Raw genomic sequence first — 19,495 nt, 5'->3', positions numbered from 1 at the left:
AAATGTTTGCACACGAGCAGAATAAATCGTCAAGCAACAAGAACAAAAAAATGCCATTCCACGCATAGTAACTGTTAGCGTTGCTGGATTTTCTTTTTGCCTATTTTCCAGGTATGCACTGTGAGAGTTGTATATTTTGTTGACGCTATCTGGCTGGCGCGCTAAAAATTAGTGTTGTAGTTTGGCTTTTTTCAGCATTCACCGGCCGAGAGTTGGTGGGCGGCCGAGGGTGGAGTCGGGGCTCCCTTGGTTGCTTTGTTGGGTCTGCTCCTGTCTCTGGCCATGCTCCTACCACCCCAGCAGACGATGGCGTGGAACCTGTGTGTCGGTTTGGGACATCTCTACGCTGCTGATCCGCCTCCGCTTGGGATGGTTTCCTGTGGACGGGACTCTCGCTGCTGTCTTGGATCCGCTTTGAACTGAACTCTCGCGGCTGTGTTGGAGCCACTATGGATTGAACTTTCACAGTATCATGCTAGACCCGCTCGACATCCATTGCTTTCGGTCCCCTAGAGGGGGGGGTTGCCCACATTTGAGGTCCTCTCCAAGGTTTCTCATAGTCAGCATTGTCACTGGCGTCCCACTGGATGTGAATTCTCCCTGCCCACTGGGTGTGAGTTTTCCTTGCCCTTTTGTGGGTTCTTCCGTGGATGTCGGAGTCGTAATGGTTTGTACAGTCCTTTGTGATTTAGGGCTATATAAATAAACATTTATTGATTGATTGATTGATTGATTGATTGATTGATTGATTGATTGATTGATTGAAATTATGTTTTTGTTTGGTTGCTTGTCTATGTGTGCGCAATGTATATTATTGGTTGATTATTTTGTTGTTGTTTTACTTTTGTGTGAAGAAGTGGCACTGCTGGAGTGGCAACTATTTCCATCAGCTCTCCTCTTTTAATTGTCCTCTGTGTTCTTTGATGGTTCCCCCTTACACACGTTTATGTGTGCTATGGCTATTAGGTCTTTTTTTTAAGACGGAGGTTTCCTTTGGCCTCAGTCTGGACCCCCTCTCAAGGGGCCCAGGCTTAGACTGATATTTTTTTTTCCAAAACAATAAAAGCTATCATGCTAATGTTGGGATGCTAGCTTTTTGTCTGGCAGGTGTACATTCAATAGAGTCAAAAATGTTGCCATTACACGCTTAGTAAATGTTGGCTTTTCTTTTGCAGTGGGAGAGTGGCCGTGCGCAACCCGAGGGTCCCTGGTTCAATCCCCACCTAGTACCAACCTCGTCATGTTCGTTGTGTCCTTGAGCAAGACACTTCACCCTTGCTCCTGATGGGTGCTGGTTAGCGCCTTGCATGGCAGCTCCCTCCATCAGTGTGTAATTGTGTGTGTGAATGGGAAAATTAGGAAGTAGTGTCAAAGCGCTTTGAGTACCTTGAAGGTAGAAAAGCGCTTTACAAGTACAACCCATTTATCATTTATTTTCCAGGTGTGCACTCTTAAGTGTCGTATGTTTTGTTGACGCTATTTGGCTTGCATGCTAAAAATCATCGTTTTAGTTTGGCTTCTCTCAGCATTCACAGGCAATTTCTTCCGAAATTGCTTTTTTTGTGTTTACACAAACTTAAAGATTAAGATATATCATCCAGAGAAACATGTTTTTTGTCTGATTCTTTGATGGATATTTTGGAAAGAAAATAGTCCAACTGTCCCATATACAGTAGGACCATGGGAGCTACAAGCTCCAAGACTTTTGGAGGAAATCTGTGGCATTTAAAAAGTGAAAAGTAAGTGAAAAAGGTGTAAACATTTAGAAACAACATGATGATGGCGATGTCATTGTCCTTTTCCGTCAAACGCCGCTGGGCTCCTCCATCATTATTTTATCGTCTCCCCGGCTGGGCGGCTTTGAGGCGGCGAAGATTACGCGGTCACACAAGGTAAGGACGGGCTGATGCGGCCGAGCCTGGCGCAGATCGCTGGACGGCGTCGTCATGTTCTGGGGGTTCTGTTTGGTCGAGACGTTGAGGTCAAACAAAACGCTGTAGATGGAGGCTGCCCCTTTTCAAATGTGGACACTCACCCTGCACAGCGTGATGAGGATGAACGCCGGGATGCAGATGAGCGGCGTGAGAACCAGCAGCGAGGCCAAGGCGGAGGCCCACGCGCCCGGCCTGTAGTCGTACACCATGAGGGAGTGCGTGTTGATCAGGTCGTACAGCATCGTGAGCTGCAAGGACGTCAGCGCCGTCACATATGTTATACGAGCACAAAACCAACGCAGACAGGAAGTGAGGGCGGACTCACCACGCAGAGCAGCGGCGTGATGAACAACCAGCAGTACTTGAGGAGGGGGAACGGCCGGTACCCAATCATGTCCTCGATGTTGTCACAAAAACGGTCGGCGCCTGTGAAAGCATCGCCAAAATTAAAACACGTAAAGGTAAAAGTGTGACGTTTCCTTGGCATGTCCAAGATGCAGTTCGGGCTCGGACACAGCGTAAATGTAAGAAATGATAGATTTATTTAACGAATAACACAGACTTAGTCAAAACAAACCGAACTAGCATGTGAGCTGGAAAAGAACAAAAGGCGCTAGCATGGAAGCTAGGGGAAAAACAGGCTGAGAACAGAAACACTGGTGCAAAGGCGAAAAAGGCAAAACAAAAAGCGCAAGCGTGGAAGCTAAGGAAATAAACACGGGAATAGCGTGGAAGCTAACAAGTACAACACAGATTTACCAGAAACAGGGAGCAGCGTCGTCACTTGTCGTGGGTAACAAAAGCTAGGATGCGAGGTCGAAACAACGGAAAAGGCAGGCTTAAAAGCGTTGCTAAAACGGCCTTCTTTCATCTCCGTAATATCGCTAAAATTCGCTCCATTTTGTCCACTAAAGACGCCGAGATCATTATCCATGCGTTTGTTACGTCTCGATTACTGTAACGTATTATTTTCGGGTCTCCCCATGTCTAGCATTAAAAGATTACAGTTGGTACAAAATGCGGCTGCTAGACTTTTGACAAGAACAAGAAAGTTTGATCATATTACGCCTGTACTGGCTCACCTGCACTGGCTTCCTGTGCACTTAAGATGTGACTTTAAGGTTTTACTACTTACGTATAAAATACTACACGGTCTAGCTCCATCCTATCTTGCCGATTGTATTGTACCATATGTCCCGGCAAGAAATCTGCGTTCAAAGGACTCCGGCTTGTTAGTGATTCCCAAAGCCCAAAAAAAAGTCTGCGGGCTATAGAGCGTTTTCCGTTCGGGCTCCAGTACTCTGGAATGCCCTCCCGGTAACAGTTCGAGATGCTACCTCAGTAGAAGCATTTAAGTCTCACCTTAAAACTCATCTGTATACTCTAGCCTTTAAATAGACCTCCTTTTTAGACCAGTTGATCTGCCGCTTCTTTTCTTTCTCCTATGTCCCCCCCTCCCTTGTGGAGGGGGTCCGGTCCGATGACCATGGATGAAGTACTGGCTGTCCAGAGTCGAGACCCAGGATGGACCGCTCGTCGGGACCCAGGATGGACCGCTCGCCTGTATCGGTTGGGGACGTCTCTACGCTGCTGATCCCCTTGAGATGGTTTCCTGTGGACGGGACTCTCGCTGCTGTCTTGGATCCGCTTGAACTGAACTCTCGCGGCTGTGTTGGAGCCACTATGGATTGAACTTTCACAGTATCATGTTAGACCCGCTCGACATCCATTGCTTTCGGTCCCCTAGAGAGGGGGGGGTTGCCCACATCTGAGGTCCTCTCCAAGGTTTCTCATAGTCAGCATTGTCACTGGCGTCCCACTGGATGTGAATTCTCTCTGCCCACTGGGTGTGAGTTTTCCTTGCCCTTTTGTGGGTTCTTCCGAGGATGTTGTAGTCGTAATGATTTGTGCAGTCCTTTGAGACATTTGTGATTTGGGGCTATATAAATAAACATTGATTGATTGAATGATAAATAAGGGACAGTAATTTACAACAGGTGTGCGTCAAAAGCAAGGAAAAGGTGAAACTTATAGGTAACCATGGGGACAGAATCAACCAGGAAGTGCACAAACAAAGTCAAAAGTCCACATAACAAACGATCCGGGCGGCGGATCGTAACAAAAAGAGCTGAGGTGGCGTCACCTTACCGTACACCCAGGACACGGCGACCGTCTCAAAGCAGGCGATGAGGAGCAGGCTGGTTCCGCTCGGCCCGTAGCTGTCAATCAGCTGGAAGAGCACGATTCCTCCCTATAAATAAACACACTCTTTAAAACAGACTTATGCACAAAAACTTGGAATGCTTAAAAAAACAAAAAGCTTGACCCAAAAGCCTTTTACGCTGAAACAAAATATGTTGAACAAAATGATGTGTGTTGCCTGTTATACAAGCATGTTCCTCGTCCAGTGACATATTTTCACTTTGGTTGTAAATCCTGTCGCCATGGATACACACAATGTTACCAAAATTTATTAGGGGCTCTTCCCCCGAACCTATTGGGTGACAAAACACGTGAGGGCTCTTCGAACAGTGTGCCCTATAAGTGGGTTCCTGAGAAAGTGACATGTTTGCAACTTTGGTTGGAGATCCCGTTGCCATGGTTACCAAATATAAATAAGACTTGTCCCTTCACGATACCAATGATGTAACATGTGTTGGGGGTTTTCACATCATCGCTAAAATTCGCTCCATTTTGTCCACTAAAGACGCCGAGATCATTATCCATGCGTTTGTTACGTCTCGCCTCGATTACTGTAACGTATTATTTTCGGGTCTCCCCATGTCTAGCATTAAAAGATTACAGTTGGTACAAAATGCGGCTGCTAGACATTTGACAAGAACAAGAAAGTTTGATCATATTACACCTGTACTGGCTCACCTGCACTGGCTTCCTGTGCACTTAAGATGTGACTTTAAGGTTTTACTACTTACGTATAAAATACTACACGGTCTAGCTCCATCCTATCTTGCCGATTGTATTGTACCATATGTCCCGGCAAGAATCTGCGTTCAAAGGACTCCGGCTTGTTAATGATTCCCAAAGTCCAAAAAAGTCTGCGGGCTATAGAGCGTTTTCCGTTCGGGCCTCCAGTACTCTGGAATGCCCTCCCGGTAACAGTTCGAGATGCCACCTCAGTAGAAGCATTTAAGTCTCACCTTAAAACTCATTTGTATACTCTAGCCTTTAAATAGACTTCCTTTTTAGACCCAGTTGATCTGCCGTTTCTTTTCTTTTTCTTCTATGTCCCACTCTCCCTTGTGGAGGGGGTCCGGTCCGATCCCGGTGGCCATGTACTGCTTGCCTGTGTATCGGCTGGGGACATCTCTGCGCTGCTGATCCGCCTCCGCTTGGGATGGTTTCCTGCTGGCTCCGCTGTGAACGGGGACTCTCGCTGCTGTGTTGGATCCGCTTTGGACTGGACTCTCGCGACTGTGTTGGATCCATTGTGGATTGAACTTTCACAGTATCATGTTAGACCCGCTCGACATCCATTGCTTTCCTCCTCTCTAAGGTTCTCATAGTCATTATTGTCACCGACGTCCCACTGGGTCATTTTGTCACCGATGTCCCACTGGGTGTGAGTTTTCCTTGCCCTTATGTGGGCCTACCGAGGATGTCGTGGTGGTTTGTGCAGCCCTTTGAGACACTAGTGATTTAGGGCTATATAAGTAAACATTGATTGATTGATATTGCGTAAAAGGTGGGCTCCTAATCATGTGGCCCATACTCAAATTTTGTCATAACTGCTGTCGCCATGGAGACACAATGTTACTGCATATTAATACGGCTCCTCAACCCAAAGGTGTGACTTGAAAGGGCGGGGTTCCTAATCAAGTGACCTGTTTTGGACTTTGGTCATAAATGATTACACATAGCTCGGTTGGTAGAGTGGCCGTGTCGGCAACTTGAGGGTTGCAGGTTCGATTCCCGCTTGTGCCATCCTAGTTACTGCCGTTGTGTCCTTGGGCAAGACACTTTACCCACCTGCTCCCAGTGCCACCCACACTGGTTTAAATGTAACTTAGATATTGGGTGTCACTATGTAAAGCGCTTTGAGTCACTTGAGAAAAGCGCTATATAAATATAATTCACTTCACTTCACTTCACAATGTTACCACACACAATATAAATATGGCTCTACCTATCCATTAATAGTTAGGGATCAACTGGATGATTATCAGCTCCCAATATTTGGCATTTTGATGTTCAGTACAGGCCAAAAAATTGGACACACCGTCTCATTTTAACGCGTTTTCTTTTATTTTCATGACTATTTACATCAGGGGTCTCAAACTCAATTCACCTGGGGGCCACTGGATGCAGAGTCTGAGTGAGGCTGGGCCACAAGAAAAGATTTCTTAAAAAATGTTTGCATACTCCTCAGCATGTCTAGTTGTATAATGATTCAAATGATTTCAAATTGTATCCGTTGTGCACCGCAACTTTCTCTGTGCAAATAAGACACATCGGGGTGACCCTGTGCTCAACACAGAAATATTGCATTTCCCACTTTTCCTGGAATTGTCTTTGCTCATCACTAACCTTTCTTTTGACTGCAGGGTTTGAAAAGACATGTTTTGGGGCTGTGGACTATATTTGGATTTAGCCAACGCTCTGAGAATAATGTGTGTCGCTCCGCTTTTCCTCCCTACAGCAACACGGCGGTCGGCGGATGATAGCCGGGAAAATACCGGGTTAGCGAGCGCAAAAAAGTGACGGCTGCCGGAGTGTTATCCGGTGTCCATATAGAAATATATGTAGTGTTCATCGCGTGAGGCAATGCAAATTAAACAATAAAAAAACACAAATATCGGTTTGAATTGGTCCAGGTTATCGGGGACTGTTATTACTGACGGACAGGTGTCGCGGTAAGAAAACCCTCGTCTCCATGGCAACGTCTCTGTCGCTTTCACTCATTTGCCGCTTTTCCACTAACGCAGGGGTAGGCAACCCAGAACATTGAAAGAGCCATTTTGGACCCAAATAACAACGCTGTCAAACGCCATTTATATAAAACTCGCTGGCCGCACTCACATAAAATTTTCATATTAAGGTGGGGGCCGCAAATAACGGCGTGTCTGAGACCCCTGATTTACATTGTATCATCAAAACTATGACAGGTGACATGTTTGCACAACATGTGTTCATCATAGTTTTGATGCCTTCAGTGACAATTTAAATTTAAGGGCCACAATGTAGCCTCTTGTACGGTACAGTAGCTCTGTCCCTATTTGCACTCCGGTTCCCCGGCTGCCTTCCTGGATCTCAACCCCTCGCCTGGACACGGACCTTCACGCCTCGCTTTTGCCCCTGACCTCTTACTTGCCCCACTGCCTCGCCCTCCCTGACTTAAACAGAACACGTAGTCCCACCATGCGTATCTTGATTTATTACGCACGTCATTTAATTATATTAATAAATACGCCTTGAGCTAAACGACGTCCCTGCTTCTGTGCCGTCGTCTGCTTGCCCTGTAACCGTGACAACCTCAGCTTTCATCCCGTTTTCAACTTTGGTTGTTCATACCGCCACCACTGTTACACAAATTATTCCCAAACATAAGCAGCCCATCGTGACCTATCCAGTGAGTTAAAATGTGGATTTTTTTTTTTTTACACATTGTTTTCAGGCCATGCGTGCGAACATCACTAAACAGGTCTCCATGTAGGGAGGGTCCCCTATTAGTTTATTTTAGTTTGTTATTTCTTCGGTCAATGGTCAACAAAATAAACAATTTTACATAAACAGATGTATATTCATAAACAAACAGTTGACCATTCAAATATCCATCCCATCCATCCATTTTCTACCGCTTATTCCCTTTTGGGGTCGCGGGGGGCACTGGCGCCTATCTCAGCTACAATCGGGCGGAAGGCGGGGTACACCCTGGACAAGTCGCCACCTCATCGCAGGGCCAAACATTCAAATATTAAAAAGAAAAAAAAAAATGTTGCAGACCGAAAGGGTTTAGGCCAGAGGTCTCAAACATGCAGCCCGCGTGCCAATTGCGGCCCGCGAAACGCTATTTTGCGGCCCGCACCTTAATGTGTAAATTTAATGTTGGTGTGGCCCGTGAGTTTTTTTGTGAATGACGTGTTACAGCGTTATATTTGTGTACTCTCGATTTTTCCGGTAGACCCCCAACTTTCAGTGCCCCTCCAGGAGTACTATTACTGCTAAGTTTCACCATACAACAATAATAAGGGGACGCTGTGGAGGCACTGCCTTTAGCGTCCTTTGCAACCTGCATAAGCGGCGTGCCAGCCCAGCCACATGTAGTATTTGGCTTCCATAGACGCAGTAAGCGACCGCAAGACTTAGTTGATCAACAGCCATACAGGTCACACTGAGGGTGGCCGTACTAACAACATTAACACTGTTACAAATATGTGCCACATTTTGAACCCACACTAAACAAGAATGACAAACACAATTTGGGAGAACATCCGCACCTTAACACAACATAAACACAACAGAACAAATACCCAGAATCCCATTCAGCCCTAACTCTTCCGGGCTACAATATACACTCCCGCCCTCCCCCGCTCCCTATTGTATCATGGAAGAGTTAGGGATGCATTGGATTCTCTGTATTTGTTCGGTTGTGTTTATGTTGTGAAGTGAAGTGAAGTGAATTATATTTATATAGCGCTTTTCTCAAGTGACTCAAAGCGCTTTACATAGTGACACCCAATATCTAAGTTACATTTAAACCAGTGTGAGTGGCACTGGGAGCAGGTGGGTAAAGCGTCTTGCCCAAGGACACAACGGCAGTAACTAGGATGGCACAAGCGGGAATCGAACCTGCAACCCTCAAGTTGCTGGCACAGCCACGCTACCAACCGAGCTATGCCGCCCCATGTTGTGTTACGGTGCGGATGTTCTCCCAAAATGTGTTAGTTAATGTTGTTTGGTGTGGGTTCACAGTGTGGCGCATATTTGTAACAGTGATAAAGTTGTTTATACGGCCACCCTCAGTGTGACCTGTATGGCTGTTGATCAAATATGTCTTGCAGTCACTTCCGTGGGTCAGTAGAAGCTTCATTCAATATGCGGCTGGGCCGGCACACTGTTTTTATGGTAGAAAAGTGGACGAGACGGCATGTTGTTGAGGACGTTAAATGCAGTGCCCTTATAGCACGCCCTCAATATTGTTGTACGGGTGAAAACCGGGAGAATGTTGGCCCCGGGAGATTGTCGGGAGGGACACTGATATTCGGGTCTATTCATTTTTTTTAAGAAATCTTTTCTTGCGGCCCAGCCTCACCCAGTTTCTGCATCCAGTGGCCCCCAGGTAAATCGAGTTTGAGACCCCTGATTTAGGCTGAAGTTGAACACTTATTGCGCCTAACCCTATAAACAAAGTCAAGGAAAAGATGAGCTTCCTTAAAGGACGGCGTGGCGCAGTGGGAGAGTGGCCGTGTGCAATCCGAGGGTCCCGGGTTCAAATCCCACCTAGTACCAACCTCGTCACGTCCGTTGTGTCCTGAGCAAGACACTTCACCCTTGCTCCTGATGGGTGCTGGTTGGCGCCTTGCATGGCAGCTCCCTCCATCAGTGTGTGAATGTGTGTGTGAATGGGTAAATGTGGAAGTAATGTCAAAGCGCTTTGAGTACCTTGAAGGTAGAAAAGCGCTATACAAGTACAACCCATTTATACAAGTACAACTTCATAAAAATATGAAATGTCTTTCTTGCTTTCTATCTATTACTAATTGGTAACATTTTGTCTAACCTAGGCCCTCTGTTGCTCACCTCCGTGATGAGTGGCAGGCCCAGCAGGAAGCAAACAACCGAAATAACCAGAACCAGAAGCTCCCGAGCGCCGGGCCTCCTCAGCTGCTGAGGGAACAGGTCAGTGATGGACGTGGCCAGGCTCTCCACACACACAAACTGGGAAGAAAAACCGCTTTTATTACACAAAAAAGGAGTGTGCGACTATGTGTGATGCTGGACATGCCTGAGTGTCCAGACCCAGGAGGATGATCATGAGGAAGAACAGCACGGTCCAAAAGCTGGAGCCGGGCAGCATCGAAAGAGCTTTAGGGTAGGCGATAAAAGCCAAACCTGGACCTGCAAAAGACAACAAAAGTTGTAATTGAAGCACAACTAGTGCGATGATGATTTCCAGAAGCGGACTCACCGCTGTGAGCGACAGCCGACACCGGCATGCCCAGGCTGTGCGCCATGAAGCCCAGCACGGAGAACACCACAAAGCCAGCAAAGATGCTGGTGGCGCTGTTGAGAACGCACAACGCCACGCAATCCCTATGGAGGGGTCACATGACATGGCGTGGTAGTAGTAGTAGTGAGGCAGGGCGAGGTTATTAGTACCTGTAGCAGTTGTTGTTGTATTTGTTGTAGCTTCCCAGAGAGGTCAGGACTCCTTGGCAGACGGCGTAGGAAAAGAAGACTTGAGTACCTGCGTCCAGCCACACCTGAACAACGGGACACTTTTACCACTAGTCATTGTGTTTGTAAAAATGACCACATGAGTACAAATCAGTGTATTAGGGTTGTCAAAAGGATCGATACTTCGATACCAAGTCGATATCCATGCAAAAAAAAAAAAAAAACCTAAAACCAGTGAAGTTGGCATGTTGTGTAATCCGTAAATAAAAACAGACTACAATGATTATCAAATCCTTCTCAACTTATATTCAATTGAGTAGACTGCAAAGATAAGATATTTAATGTTCGAAATTAGAAACTTGTTTTTTTTTTTACAAATCATTAACTTAAAATTTAATGTCAGCAACATATTGCAAAACAGTTGGCACAGGGGCATTTTTACCACTGAGTTAGATGGCCTTTCCTTTTTAATACTCAGTAAACATCTGGGAACTGAGGAGACCAATTTTTTAACCTTTTCAGGTGGAATTCTTTCCCATTATTGCTTGATGTACAGTTTAAAGGCCTACTGAAACCCACTACTACCCACCACGCAGTCTGATAGTTTATATATCAATGATGAAATATTAACATTGCAACACATGCCAATACGGCCTTTTTAGTTTACTAAATTGCAATTTTAAATTTCGCGCGAAGTATCCTGTTGAAAACGTTGCGCGATGATGTGTGTGCGTGACGTCACGGATTGTAGCGGACATTTTGTTCCAGCCCCGATCCCAGCTATAAGTCGTCTGCTTCAATTGCATAATTACACAGTATTCTGGACATCTGTGTTGCTGAATCTTTTGCAATTTGTTCAATTAATAATGGAGACGTCAAAGAAGAAAGATGTCGGTGGGAAGGGATGTATTGCGGCCGCCTTTAGCAACACAAACACAGCCGGTGTTTCCTTGTTTCCTTGTTTACATTCCCGAAAGATGACGATGAAACTTTACTATGGAACAGAGCGGTCAAGCGAACATGGTTCCCAACCACATGTAAACCGGCAGGTTTCGGGGAGAAAATGGTGGTAATAAGTCGGCTTTTACCGTAGACATGAGCGGAGAGCTTGCGTCGTTTCTCGTGCACCTGTCAAAGAGGCAGCTGCGAACTCTCTTCGGTTTAGCTCGGTTGGTAGAGCGGCCGTGCCAGCAACTTGAGGGTTGCAGGTTCGATTCCCGCTTCCGCCATCCTAGTCAATGCCGTTGTGTCCTTTGGCAAGACACTTTACCCACCTGCTCCCAGTGCCACCCACACTGGTTTAAATGTTACTTAGATATTGGGTTTCACTATGTAAAGCGCTTTGAGTCACTAGATAAAAGCGCTATATAAATATAATTCACTTCACTTCACTTCTTGCCTCCTCCGACCGGCCGCCCCCGAATGTGGGATGCTTCCACCGTGGAGGAAAGGAAAAAAAAAAATCTCAGCTCGGCCCCAACGGCTGCTTTCGCGTCGCCTCATCGAGAAACGTGGCTTCCCTCAGAGACACTGGCGGTCACCACACCCATGGCCACACCCCTCCGACATTCACTAAAATGCTAAAACACCAGTAACACAATAAGCAGATAAGGGATTTTCCAGAATGATCCTAGTAAATTTGTCTAATAACATCTGAATCGCTCTGCCGTCTATTTTTTATTTTTTTCCCTAGTCCTTCACTCTCACTTTCCTCATCCACGAATCTTTCATCCTTGCTCAAATTAATGGGGAAATTGTCGCTTTCTCGCTCCGGATCGCTCTCGCTGCTGGTGGCCATGATTCTAAACAATGTGAGGATGTGAGGAGCTCCACAACCCATGACGTCACGCACACATCGTCTGCTACTTCCGGTAAAGGCAAGGCTTTTTTATTAGCGACCAAAAGTTGCGAACTTTATCGTGGATGTTCTCTACTGAATCCTTTCGGCAAAAATATGGCAATATCGCAAAATGATCAAGTATGACACATAGAATGGACCTGCTATCCCCGTTTCAATAATAAAATCTCATTTCTGTAGGCCTTTAAGTTGTTCAACTGTCCGGGGTGTCTGTTGTGGTATTTTAGGCTTCATATTGCTCCACACATTTTCAATGGGATACAGATCAATGCTTGGCCTCGTCTTGTTGAAATAAGCAGGGGCGTCCATGATAACGATTATCTGAACCTTTTTGATGACATTACGGACCGTAGATGATGAAATCCTTAAATTCCATGCAAAAGCTGGTTGAGAAAGGCTGTTCTTAAATGGGAACATTATCACCAGACCTATGTGAGCGTCAATATATACCTTGATGTTGCAGAAAAAAGACCATATGTTTTTTTAACCGATTTCCGAACTCTAAAAGGGTGAATTTGGCGATTTAAACGCCTTTCAATTGTTTGCCTGTTGGGGTAATGACCTTTCACCCGTGACGTCACATTGTGAAGCGACCTGCCATTTTCTCAAACACATTACACACACCAAGTCAAATCAGATCAGTTATTTTCCGTTTTTTCGACAGTTTTCCGGTACCTCGGAGACATCATGCCTCTTCGGTGTGTTGTCGGAGGGTGTAACAACACGAACAGAGACGGTTTCAAGTTGCACCAGTGGCCAAAAGATGCGAAAGTCCCTCGTTTGTTCCGCACACTGTACCGACGACAGCTGTGCTACGACAGAGATGGCAAGAATGTGTGGATATCCTGCGACACTCTAAGCAGATGCATTTCCAACGATAAAGTCAACGAAATCACAAAGGTGAGTTTTGTTGATGTTATCGACTTATGTGGAGTGTGCTAATCAGACATATTTGGTCACCGCATGACTGCAAGCTAATCGATGCTAACATGCTATTTAGGCTAGCTGTATGTACATATTGCATCATTATGCCTCATTTGTAGCTATATTTGCATCCAGCCTTTCCCTCCACCCACATTTAATGCCAAACAAACACATACCAATCGTTGGTAAGAAGGCGATCGGCGAATTCGTCCGCGCTTCTTCCCGTGCCGCTGTCTGTCGTGATACGGCTCAAAAGCTTCTGTTTCTTCTTTAATTTCGTTTTCGGTACCTGCCTCCACACTCCAACCATCCGTTTCAATACATGCGTAATCTTTTGAATCGCTTACGGCGCTGAAATCCGAGTCTGAATCCGAGCTACTATGCTAAACCATTCTGTGTTGTCCGTCATGTTTGCTTCTGGTGGCTTCACGCAGTGACGTCACAGGACAATAGACGGGTGGATATAGCGATGGTGTAAATCAGGCACTTTGAAACCGTTTTTCGGTATATTGCGTGATGGGTAAAATTTTGAAAAACACTTTGTAAAATAAAATAAGCCACCGGGAACTGATTTTTATTGGTTTTAACCCTTCAGAAATTGTGATAATGTTCCCTTTTAAACAATTTGCTCACACATTTGTTCAAAAAGTGGTGACTCTCGCCCTATTATTTTTAATGGATGACTGAGCATTTCATGGAAGCTGATTTTACACCCAATCATGGCACCCACCTGTTCCCAAATAGCCTGTTCACCTGTGGGATTTTCCAAATAAGTGTTTGATGAGCATTCCTCAACTTGTTCAGTCTTTTTTTAAACCATGTTGCAGGCACCAAATTCCAAATTAAGTAACAGTTGCAAAAAATAACAAAGTTTTCCAGTTCGAACATTAAATATCTTGTCTTTGCAATCCATTCAATTAAATATAGGTTGAAAAGGATTTGCAAATCATTGTGTTCTGTTTTTATTTACCATTTACACAACGTGCCAACTTAACTGGTTCTGGGGTTTGTACTTATTTAAAGTGAAAGAGAGATGTATCTTGCGTTTATTCGGTTATCAAACACAAGCAGTCACCAAAGTAGTCTCTGTGCAAGGGAGAGTGTAGTTCCGCCACCACAAGCCCAGGGAGTGTGCATTACCACAGCGTGCAGAAAAGCTCCAAAAACTTGCAACTTAACCTTAATCACTTCCACAAGTGCTAACACGACTTATCAATCAATCAATCAATCAATGTTTACTTATATAGCCCTAAATTCCTAGTGTCTCAAAGGGCTGCACAAACCACTACGACATCCTCGGTAGGCCCACATAAGGGCAAGGAAAACTCACACCCAGTGGGACATCGGTGACAATAATGACCCAGTGGGACGTCGGTGACAATGATGACTATGAGAACCTTAGAGAGGAGGAAAGCAATGGATGTCGAGCGGGTCTAACATGATACTGTGATACTGATGATACTGATGACTATGAGAACATATGAGAACATGATACTGTGAAAGATCAATCCATAATGGATCCAACACAGTCGCGAGAGTCCAGTCCAAAGCGGATCCAACACAGCAGCGAGAGTCCCGTTCACAGCGGAGCCAGTAGGAAACCATCCCAAGCGGAGGCTGATCAGCAGCGCAGAGATGTCCCCAGCCGATACACAGGCGAGCAGTACATGGCCACCGGATCGGACCGGACTCCCTCCACAAAGGAGAGTGGGACATAGAAGAAAAAGAAGAGAAACGGCAGATCAACTGGTCTAAAAAGGGAGTCTATTTAAAGGCTAGAGTATACAAATGAGTTTTAAGGTGAGACTTAAATGCTTCTACTGAGGTGGCATCTCGAACTGTTACCGGGAGGGCATTCCAGAGTACTGGAGCCCGAAATGAAAAAGCTCTACAGCCCGCAGACTTTTTTTGGGCTTTGGGGATCACTAATAAGCCGGAGTCCTTTGAACACAGATTTCTTGCCGGGACATATGGTACAATACAATCGGCAAGATAGGATGGAGCTAGACCGTCACTTTACACACTTAAAAAAAACACTGCTTTACTTATTTCACCAGGAAGGCAAAGTTTGGCCTGGGGACAATTGGCTAAATTGTTTTTTTGGAGCACATTGAAGAAATCAAATAAACAAAGAAACATAGAGCTAAAATGCATAATGTAATAAACAAAGACTGTAATATTGATACTAATAACAAAAAAACCCACAAAGATTTGTCTTTAAATATATAGCCTTTTTATGAGCCTATTTCATCACAAATGACATGACATCCCACTACCACCATAGTGAAATTATATTGATAACAATATTGTTTGTTTTATGTACTTGAAGGCTCCACAACACTGCTCTTTTTTTTAGAACGTAAAAAAGTTGACTATTATTGTTGTTTATAATCATATTTATAAGCACAGTATCGTTTGTTTTGATACTAGGCGGCTCCAGACAACAGCTGTTTGTTTCTGAACATATAATTACCTCTTGGCGGCTCATTCTGATATTTAAGTTCTGTGCAAAAAGATGTTGAAGCACCGTGATCTTAAATACTAAACATTTTGAAACACTTTTTAATAAAAGTAGTGAATTTAAAAGTGCATAGTTCACTTATTCTATTTTTACCGTGGTATTGAATACGCATCAATAAATGGTTGAATTCATAGGTCTCACTATTGACTCCTGAAATCCTAGTACCCTGTATAATTTGTTTAAGACAAATTTTGTCCATTTGTAAAATGATAAAAACGAAACATTATTAATGTGAATTATGAAAAAAAAACTAGTGTGGATTTTAAATTCAAACACGGATGAAAGGATGATACACTGATTTTGGGAGGCCTAGTTGCCTTTCCTAATTGATCAATTATGTAATTTACCATTAAAAAAAAAAAAAAAGTTTAAAAAATGTACGATAATTTTTTTTACTGTATAAATAACAGTGGAACTGTTTTACAACATACAGCAGTGCACTGCAAAAACAAACATATTTTGAGTAAAAAAAACAACAACTGGCAAATGGTTGAATTCATAGGTCTCACTATTGACTCCTGAAATCCTAATACCCTCTATAATTTGTTTAAGACAAATTTCTCCATTTGTAAAATAATAAAAACGAAACATTATTCATGTGAATTATGAAAAAAAAACTAGTGTGGATTTCAAATTTAAACACGGATGAAAGGATGATACACTGATTTTGGGAGGCCTAGTTGCCTTTCCTAATTGATCAATTATGTAATTTACCATTAAAAAAAAAAAATGTACGATAATTTTTTTTACTGTATAAATAACAGTGGAACTGTTTTACAACATACAGCAGGGCACTGCAAAAACAAACATATTTTGAGTAAAAAAACAACAACTGGCAGCTCAGTTGCCACAAATTGACACTAAAAACAATAGAACAGTTGTAAATTTCCAGTAATGTCCCGTAAAAAACGCCGTAAATTTAAATTATTCACGGCTGAACGGCCAGTTTTTAACTATAAAATTGTTTGTTTTGTTTACAGTGTAGCAATTATCTACATTTGCATCCAGGCTAAGTGTTTTAAGTGTCGGTTGACACAGCTTAGTTTGCATCATCCCGTCTCAAGTGTGCCCGCAAGCACTTTTGCTGGCATGTGGTCGCCATTAGCGACGACACAGCCTCGTTTGTGTCAGCCTGCAATAAATGGATGCAATTTATACTCGGACACATGGCCGCCTCGCGTTTCGCCGCGCACAGAGGAAACGCTTATGTCCTCCGAGGTTTTTATTTTTATCCCCCGTGGCCCACTGACTCACGAACAAGTGGGACGCATTCATACATGAAAAACAGATGTTAGCCAGAGCTCCGTTGTACATATTTTCTCACATTCAACTCGTTAGAAACACACTTTTATGTTTTTTAGGCATTGCGTAACTACTCCGTTTAAAAATACTCTCGTAATATTACTCACTCGTCGGAATTTCAGTGGGAAGATGACAATAAAACAACAATGGGTTCGGGGGGAAAGTTGCCATGTTATTATTAATGCAAGATTAAAAAACATTGCAAAAGAAAATCGTTGCAAATGCCAAAAACACACTGAGGACTCTCAAAAACAACTGCAAGAGGGAATTGCTGTACGCACACGCAACAAACACGGAACAGAGTCAACAATCAAGCAGGGCAACACCGCCTGAGTGATGTCTGGCCTTAGAGACATGTACAACATTACTTTACTGTAATATTTTACAATATTATAGAGTCCGCGTCTGACTCCCTCGATGTCCGTTTGGTTCTGTCAACATGCAACATTTCGATAGCTGGCAACATTTGCATTTATAAATACTGTATTTTCCAGACTATAAGGCGCAACTAAAATATTTTTTTCGTCTCAAAACTCAACAGAGCGCCTAATAACCGACACTTCTGTTTCTTAATGTAAGGAATAAATTTGGTTGCGCTTACTCACCTCGAAGCTATTTTATTTGGTATATAGTGTAATGCTAAGTGTGACCAGTTGATGTCAGTCAAACATAGGAGATACGTGTGGACAGCACTATGATTGCAATATGTCTCAAGTAAACAACACCAACATTTTAAATGTTCTATTGAAAATATAGAACATTACACACAGCGCTCAAAAATATATCAAAATGTTTTAGTACGACTTTGGTAAGCTATGAAGCCGCACCGCTTGATGTGCTTCAACATACGAGTATTAGTATGCCATCCATCCATCCATCATCTTCCGCTTATCCGAGGTCGGGTCGCGGGGGCAACAACCTAAGCAGGGAAACCCAGACTTCCCTCTCCCCAGCCACTTCGTCTAGCTCTTCCCGGGGGATCCCGAGGCGTTCCCAGGCCAGCCGGGAGACATAGTCTTCCCAACGTGTCCTGGGTCTTCCCCGTGGCCTCCTACCGGTTGGACGTGCCCTAAACACCTCCCTAGGGAGGCGTTCGGGTGGCATCCTGACCAGATGCCCGAACCACCTCATCTGGCTCCTCTCGATGTGGAGGAGCAGCGGCTTTACTTTGAGTTCCTCCCGGATGACAGAGCTTCTCACCCTATCTCTAAGGGAGAGCCCCGCCACACGGCGGAGGAAACTCATTTCGGCCGCTTGTACCCGTGATCTTATCCTTTCGGTCATGACCCAAAGCTCATGACCATAGGTGAGGATGGGAACGTAGATCGACCGGTAAATTGAGAGCTTTGCCTTCCGGCTCAGCTCCTTCCTCACCACAACGGATCGGTACAACGTCCGCATTACTGAAGACGCCGCACCGATCCGCCTGTCGATCTCACGATCCACTCTTCCCTCACTCGTGAACAAGACTCCTAGGTACTTGAGTATTAGTATGGTGTGTGTATAAGGTAAGACATTATCTGGCGGTTTTTTTTGTAATATTATGCTAAAGTGCCTTTTTTTACATTCTGGTACCTGTTGATCTGTATTTGGGATCCGTAGAAGTCCTGAAAAATTGCTTGCATCTGCAAATCGATAAGCTTCTTTTTTCTCTATCTTCTTGATATGGGACATTCATCCTCCACTGCTGACATTTCTAATATAAAGTAGTGTAAAGTTAGTACTTATATCTGTCAGTCAACCAGCCATGAAAGCGCTAAAACATACCGGTGTAGTGAGTTTACATTATTCACCCAAGGTACTTTAGTCATTAGAGTTCCGTTCGGTCGTTTTTTCACGGGACACATTTCCGGTGTTGTTTCCGGAGGAGGAAATGCTGCTCCGTTATTGATACAAGTAAAGTCTGACACTTCTTCCACTCCCGTCCTTGCACGCTACACCGCTACAACAAAGATGACGGGGAGAAGACGCACGACTGTTAGAAAGGGACTTGAAGATGATCTGTAAAACATAATATATGCAACATTTTGACCAGAGAACTACCATTACATGTTGTGTAGACCACAAGGAAGTGTTTTCAATTCAGTAAATAATAAAAATAATATGACTCCTTTAATGTACTCTATATCCGGTGCGCCTAACTAATACTGTATATGAAAGATTATCTAAAATAGACCATTCGTCAGCAGTGTGTTTTAGAATCCGATGCGCCCTTTGGTCGGTAAAATATGGTAAATCAAACTTCCCTGCGGTAATATGAGAACCACGCAACATGCTACTCGTGAGTAGGGTTGGGCATCGAACAATAATGGTAAACAGATTAACAATCCAATTTTCCCAGAAACGTTCAGAATGTTTTTATTTCCATTCATAGTTGTGATCCCCGATCGGAAGAAATAGCCGGTCAACACAAGAAAAAAAAAAACTGCCAACAACCACAAAGAAATAGCAACCGCCAACGAAGAAGAAATAGTCACCACAGACAAATAAGAAATAGGCGTCAAAAAGAAGAAATAGCTGTCGCGAACGGAGAACAAATATCCCCCAACTTGGGACGGCGTGGCGCAGTGGGAGAGTGGCCGTGCGCAACCCGAGGGTCCC

General features: G+C 44.1%; 1 protein-coding gene across 1 annotated transcript in view; it reads right to left on the bottom strand.

Annotated features, from left to right (window-relative positions):
- Window positions 1–880: 880 nt before the first annotated feature.
- Window positions 881–19,495, bottom strand: part of LOC133560109 (sodium- and chloride-dependent betaine transporter-like) — a 37,944-nt gene continuing 19,329 nt past the window's right edge. The window contains exons 9-16 of the mRNA XM_061912218.1: window positions 10,272–10,375; window positions 10,081–10,205; window positions 9,898–10,010; window positions 9,693–9,830; window positions 4,083–4,185; window positions 2,260–2,360; window positions 2,036–2,182; window positions 881–1,960 (exon numbers count right to left, since the gene is read on the bottom strand). Coding sequence (XP_061768202.1) covers window positions 1,805–1,960; window positions 2,036–2,182; window positions 2,260–2,360; window positions 4,083–4,185; window positions 9,693–9,830; window positions 9,898–10,010; window positions 10,081–10,205; window positions 10,272–10,375 — 987 coding nt within the window. The 3' untranslated portion in view covers window positions 881–1,804. The remainder of the gene's footprint in view (window positions 1,961–2,035; window positions 2,183–2,259; window positions 2,361–4,082; window positions 4,186–9,692; window positions 9,831–9,897; window positions 10,011–10,080; window positions 10,206–10,271; window positions 10,376–19,495) is intronic.

Source organism: Nerophis ophidion, linkage group LG10, assembly GCF_033978795.1.
Source record: "Nerophis ophidion isolate RoL-2023_Sa linkage group LG10, RoL_Noph_v1.0, whole genome shotgun sequence".
Classification (NCBI taxonomy): domain Eukaryota; kingdom Metazoa; phylum Chordata; class Actinopteri; order Syngnathiformes; family Syngnathidae; genus Nerophis; species Nerophis ophidion.
This window is presented reverse-complemented; position numbering and strand designations above follow the sequence as displayed.